At 63.3% G+C, this 6771-nt stretch overlaps 1 protein-coding gene across 1 annotated transcript; it reads right to left on the reverse strand.

The window, feature by feature from the left end:
• Positions 1-4547: 4547 nt before the first annotated feature.
• On the reverse strand, positions 4548-6599 carry MNEG_6712 (hypothetical protein; the record flags this gene model as incomplete). Its single annotated transcript, XM_014044812.1, has 5 exons — positions 4548-4706; positions 5032-5356; positions 5582-5634; positions 5890-6060; positions 6315-6599. The coding sequence occupies 5 exons, from the start codon at positions 6597-6599 to the stop codon at positions 4548-4550; spliced, it is 993 nt and encodes a 330-aa protein (XP_013900266.1).
• Between the last annotated feature and the right edge of the window lie 172 nt (positions 6600-6771).

A 6771-nucleotide genomic window follows, 5' to 3' on the forward strand; every position in this document is an offset into this window, starting at 1 on the left:
GCGCCCCTTTCCGCCCTCGGACCAACGCCAGCGCACGCGAAAGAGGGGCCCGCCCGCCACTGAAGGTTCAACGGCGGCTTGTCCCCCCGCTGCATTGAAGCGCCTAAGCCAGCCCGCGGCGGTCCCCGTTGATGGCTGTCGCCCCGGTGCCCTGATTGCAAGATTTTTTACCCGCCGAGGGCAGCACCACACCTTGCTGTTGCCCGCGCCCCGTCCCAGGCCTCTGAGCGGCGCGCGCCGTTGCCCCGCCTGACGTTGCCCCGCCTGACGTTGCCCCGCCTGACGTTGCCCCGCCTGACGTTGCCCCGCCTGCGCCGCCCCTTGTGCCCTGCAGGTGGTGAGCCCCAGGACCTGCGCCGCGGCGCCATCCTGCGCTGCCGCGCTGCAGCTGCCCCCGTCCTGCGCCGCAACCCCCTTGCGGGACTCGCATTGATGTCTTGCCCCCCCTCACAGGGCGACCGACGACTCAGGCCGACGCCCATCCATCCTCTCAAGCATCACCTGGCCACCCGGGACGCAGCGTCTACGCGCGGCGTGGGCGCCTGGCATGTTTATCAAGAGCGCGGCGGGCCGGCGGCTGCGGCAGCAGCCTTTTTCTTAATTTGCAACCATTTCAGCAACTGTGTTGCTTTGGTCCTCAGGGCTTTGTGCCAAAACCCCATTGAGCGGTGCTTGCTGCATCGTCGACATCCCAGAGGTGCGGTGCGCTGGGATGGCGCACCCCCCCTGAAAAAGTCTCGGGCGGGACGTGCAGGCACGCACGCCGTTGACCGAGTAAACCACTTTTTGTGCGGCAGTACCAGCTGTGTATGGGGCCACCCTTGGTCTGATAGCCTGATACAGGCCGCGAGGCCCGACAGCTGTTGGGGTTCCACTTGAATTTGAGCAAGCAGGCACTGCCAGAAAGGCCAGCAGGTCCCACTTACAAGCCTCTAACCGCAGTCAACCCTAGCTACAATGTTGGCATTGGGCTGCTGTCATCCTGACCTGAAAAACAGAAGACTGCCATCAAGGCCGTGCCGGGCGTTGAACCCAGCCAGCCTCGCTTGCGCAGGAGGGAGCCTAAACGGCGCCCCGCCCCCTCCTGCGCAAACGGGGGGGAAGGCGGGGGCCGAGGCCGCCCGCCGACCCCCCTCGCATCTAACGCGGCATGCTTCGACTGCAGAAAAGCCAGCTGGATGGCAAACCCTGCCAGACAACACCTGCCAAACACAACTTCCCTTCACAAACAGAGCCTACAGTACACCTTCAAAACTCCACAAAACTCTCCTCACATCATTTTTGCTCTTTTTTCCTTCCACTCATGATCAAATTTTTTCTTCTACCGGTACTCAAATATCACCTCTTCCACCCACATTCACGCCAACTGTCAAGCCAACTGTGCTGAAAGCATAAGGCGACCTCGGATGGCGGGATTGATGCTCTCCTGATCTTGCGCGCACAGGGCCAGGCAGGCAGCAGGCGACACGGGGGCACTCCGGTCCACAGGCACGATGGTGGCGCAGCGAGTTGAGGACGACCTGACCTGGGGCGCTAGGTCGAGGCGCACGCGGCAGAGGGGGGGAGGCAAAGGGCACAAGGCTGCCCAAGCGCACTGCCCAAGGGGTGAGTCCCGTTCTGCTCAAAAGCGGCGCAAATAGCCCAAAACCTTGTGACGACGGACAGAGGAACCAGAGAAGCCCAGAGATGGAGGTAGCAAAGCGGGCGCCAGACAGTAGTGGGAATGCCACGGGTGGACGGGGACAGCAACGGCGCGCGGTCGGCGATGACCTGCAGCGCTCAATGGTCAAGGTATGCTGCGGCGGGCGGCGCGGCGCGGCGCGGCGCGGCGACCCCCAAGGTGTGCAGCCCAGCCCAACAGCGACGCGGCGGCGCCTCGACGACAGACACGGCCCTGCTCTGTCCTGGACGGCTGGCTGTCGGCTGGCTTTGGCTGCTAGCACAGCGAGTTGCGTCCCAGGCCATCAGCCCCAAAAGCTGCACGGCGCCCCTGAGATCTCCCGAACAGGAAGCTGGCAGCAAGCTTTCCGGCGACGCAGCGACGCCCTCCACGAGCGCGGCCGGCCTGCCCTACGCCGCGGCAACTGAGGGGACGGCTCGACCAGCCCTTGCCTGTCTCGTGACGGCGCTTGTCCAGCGGCGGCGGCGGCGGCGGCGGCGCAGACGGAGGCGGTTGTTCTGGACTTGTGCCGCAAGGACCAGCTTTGGACTCATGGCGTCCAGCTGTGCTACGGTCTCAGCTTTGACGTAACGCACCTGCGGGGGGGAACGGCGCGGGGCGAGGGGGGGAGGCGCAAGGGGGTGAAATGAGAACCCTCTGCGTTGACGACGCACGCTGCTGGCGCTGCATGGTTATCATGCTGGCGTGCTTGGATGCTGGCCACTCTGGTGGTTGGGTCACAAACCGTGCAGGTCTAGCGAGTACAGCGTTTCGCCTCTGCCGACGCCTGAGCCTGTCCGGACTGCCGCCCGTCCTGCCCACTTGCCGCACCACTGACTCGTGGCCGCCACACCTGCCAACAAGCTGCCAACGCATGCCAAACCCTCAGCGCTGCCATTTGCAAAGCCGAGCGCCTGCCACACTGCTTCATCCCACGTGCACCCCACCACACGCGCACACACTCGCACACCATTGCCAAGGGACTCTGCCAGTCGTGCAAACCTGCCAGCCCACCGCACCCCGCTCACCTCTTGCTGGCCTCGAGCGCAGATCCTGGGGGTAGACGTGGCGCGGCGCTGCACATATGCACGCACGTGGCGGCAAGGCAAGCGCACCAGGGCAGGCAAGCAAGGCACAGACCGCACGGCACGCGACAGCTCAAGGCTTGCCGGTGATGGTGGGGAGTCTGGCTGCTCTCTGGCTCTGCATCCAATGGGGTCACGGCCAAGCTACAGTCGTCTAGAGTCCCGCTGGGTGCTGCCTCTAGGTTGGCTGCTCTAGTCTGAGCGGACGCTGATGTGGCGGGGTGGCGGCGGACGACGAGGCAATAGAAGGCTCCGGGGCGCTTGCTGGTGCTTTGATGACGCGTGCACGATGAATCAGGCGCAAGGTGGGGGGCTGGCGATCCGGAGGAGGGCCGGGGTGGCGGTGGTCGTGGATCCTAGGCTCCGGGCCGGAGGGGGCTTGTGGGGCTGGTGCTGGGCGCGCGGTGTGGCAAAGAGCTCTTGGAAGCGTCCAGAAGACGATCAGGGGGCCAGGATGGCACAGAGAGGGCGAGGAGGGGAGGACGGTGGCAAGGGTGCGAGGCGCGAGCTACCTAATGTCTATGTGATCAAGTCGTACAATGACTCTATCTGTATCTGTAATTGATTGACAGGGTGCTGACGGCTTTGGGACTGAAAAGAGCCCGTGGCACGCACTGTCCGAAGGCCTGCCCCCGCTCACTGCAAGCACCTCCGGTCCGGTTGACCCCATATGTTGGAGAATAGTGACATCTTGGACATGTTTTGGGGGGACATGTGCCCCTGAATGGCCTCGATGCGACGATTCTCCGCGACACCGTATGCTGATGTGGACCAGCAGGTCGCCGTACGCTCAGCGGCAGGCTCTGTGGGCGGCTCGGCTCAGCTTTGCCCAAAGCTGGACGACGGGTCCAGAACACACGCAATCTGTTGCTTGGTCCAATGGTTTGTATGCTGTGCAATTTGTTCGTGTGCCTGCAGGTGCAGGTTGCCTGTGAACACCGGTGCAGCGCTCAGGCTTTCTCAACTCCCTATGTTCTCAACTCCTTTACACTGGCTTTCACCTCCAAGCCACACAAGTCTCACAGCGTGACGTAAAAAAAGCTTGCTCTTCTGTTGTTGATGGCAATTGCATGCACCATCCCAGTGCCCGCAAACCGCCATCAGCGGTTCCACCCGGTCATCGCGGCACTGTCAAAACCGACAGCGGCGGTTGGCCGAGGACAACAAACGTCTTTTTTGGCCGAAGGGGTTCCTGCATGAAAATAAATTCGAGGCCGGTCCACGCGTAATGGTGGGTGCGGTACAGAGGCGCAGCAGCTGAGAATTCGCCGCCGCATTTCAACGCTCTTGGGGGTCTATCTGCAGCTGCAGATTTTATCGCTTGATGGACAAATTCAGGAGTGCTTGCAGATCAATGTGTCTATCATGTATGTATGCTACAGCCAGACCTGCCTCGCTCAATCGTGCTCAAACACAAGCTGTGATTTGGAGCGACCCCTACTTGTGTGCTTGGTGAATGGCTGGTTCGCCAGAGGTAGGTATTGACAACCTATCGCGGCCGCTCTTGAGTGTGGTGCACGCTTGTGCACATGCTATTGTATGACCTGCAAACGATGAGCTACCAAGTGGCCAGCAGAGCCTATGAACCTACATTTGGCGCTCTCAGCAGCACACGCGGCGGGCCAGTCTTGTCAGCAAACAAAGGAGCGTTGCATGCCCCGTTTGCGCGAGACCCATGCGTGTGTGCAGGGCATCAGGCTCTTGAAAGTGGAGGCAGCTGCGCTTGATGCGTGGTCACGCCATGCCGCCTTGACTCAGCCCAGACACTCAGCTGGCCGCCAGTGGGACAAAGCGTCAGTTCCTTATGCCAGGCCAGCCCCCGCCGGCAGTGAATTAATCCCTCCGGCGCTCGAGACATCCTTGATAGCGACAGCGGCGTCCGCGCAGCCATTGACCTCCCGGGCGCGTGAGAGCGCCGCCCGCGCCTCCGCTGCGCGGCGGGGTGCGCGCTTGTACATACCCTGGATAGGGGGTGGGGACAACCATGCGAGTGCGAGGCCGAAGGTCGTTCGCCCATCAACTCCATGGACGGGCGCGCGCACGTGTTTCAAATGCGATGTGATGTGAGGGTGGGCGTGCTGCTGCGGCGCCAACTCCGGCAGGCTGGAGCCTCCAGAGGACACGACGGGTTTGCGGCTCGCGCCCTGCAGGGAAGCTTCCCGCCGCTGCTGTCGCGCCCAGCCAGCGCCCCTGTGCAGCGGGCGCCCGGGCTGGTCACAGCTGTCACGGCGTAGATGGTGCATGCGCACCACATCATGTGCGGGATGATCCCGCACGTGCGCCCACCTGCCTGCTGGCTGCCCTGCGGAATCCCCCAGGCTGCTGCGTGCGCTCCCAACCGACGCGGCCACGCAGCTGCTGCGATTCCGGCGCCTGGCCCGGCCCCTGCATCCTCCAGCTCACCCCATAGATCTTGAAGGTGTACGCTTGCACGCCCGTCAGGGCAGCGGCCACGATGACGAATATGACAAAGGGCGCAGTCGGCTGCAGACGCGGGTCGGCAGTGGCCAGCAGCCAGATGAGGAGGCCGGTCTGCACGACCCGCGTCAGGCCGTACCAGAACATGCCGACGACCAGCCATGCGCGGACCAGACGCGCGCTGCTGCTGAGCCTGCCGGCGAGAGGCAAAGACCGTCGCACAGGCTCTCAGCATCGGGCACCTGCTCGCAGACGGGTCAGCCGCAGTAACGCTGGCAGGGTCACTGGCAGCGTCGGCGCCTGCAGATTGTCAAGCACTTCAAGGTTGGCGCTGCCTTTGTAGATCAGGACAAAGCGCCAAAGACGCACACGGCTTTGGCCTAGTGTCGCATTGTCGACCCGCCTGTAGAGCAGCAACGCGAAGTACAGCGGCAGCTCATGCACTGCCCCCAGGTCAAGGATGACGGTGGCCTGTCAACAGGGAGGGTTAGAAGGCGTTGGCGCCACTGCTTTGCGACCAACTGCATGAGCACACCAGACGCACTTGCGAAAGGAAGGCGGCTGGAGGCAACAGGCAGCACGCATGGCACATTTGAACCCTGGACCACCCCCCAACTCTGTGATACGGAGCTGCCCTTGGAAAGTGCAGGCGCTGGCGGGTACTTCAGGCCTAATCTGCTGATGCATTACTGCGGTAACCATCCGCACACGCTCGTAGCACCCCACCTCGACCATCAGCATAGAGGGGCCCACCCACAACCCACTGGCCAGCAGCACGAAGAATAGGGTGTGGTGCAGCAGCAGCAGCCAGCTGGCCTTGATTGTGGCACGCAGGCCGCCCTCCATGCAGTACAGGAAGGCGTGAGACATGATGAGCGCGCCCACAATGCAGCCGGGCTGCAGGTCGGGCCGGTGTTGGGGTATGTAGGGTTTTGGGGGGCGGGTAATAGCGGCTGTTGTTATGCAGTACCCGACGGGCCTCGTTCAAGAGCACGAAGAGACAAACAGACGGCAGGCCACCCACCGCTGCGCTCGCCCCCCCCCTGGTGGCAGAGGTGCATGCAATCGAGGCAGCAGTTCACCGGGTGACAAAAATGCGTGTGTGTAGCACACGGCTCGCGGTTGCAAGGTTGAAGCGCACGCATGCTGACCTGGCTGACGAGGCCATCGTCGGCCCCTGTGAAGTAGTCCGCGCTCCAGCGCTCGAAAAGATAAATGGTGACAAGGGCCGTGTAGGGGACGATCTGCAGGCCAAACACGACGACGAACAGGGCGTGCTGGCTGGAGACGAGCCGCTGTTCGAGGCCCAGGGTGCCAAAATGAGCCCACAGGCCTGGCAGCCACATGATCGCGAGGCTGACGGCTGCCGCCAGCACGAAAACGGCGCCGCCCGCGACGGGCACCCAGACCAGGATCGAGTATCCGAGGGAGCGCATCAGGCCTTGGATTGCGGCGCCGGCGGGGCCGGCTTGCAGCCCCTGGTCCAAGTTGGTCACCGCCCATTCAGGCACGCCTTCCGAGCCGCCGGCAGCCTGGAGCAGGATGCTGATCGTTTCGCCCAGACTCTCCCGGCCTTCAGCCCCGCCGGCGTCGCTGCTGCCGGCGGGG

The sequence above is a fragment of the Monoraphidium neglectum genome (assembly GCF_000611645.1).
Source record: "Monoraphidium neglectum strain SAG 48.87 unplaced genomic scaffold scaffold01119, whole genome shotgun sequence".
NCBI classification, from domain to species: Eukaryota; Viridiplantae; Chlorophyta; class Chlorophyceae; order Sphaeropleales; family Selenastraceae; genus Monoraphidium; species Monoraphidium neglectum.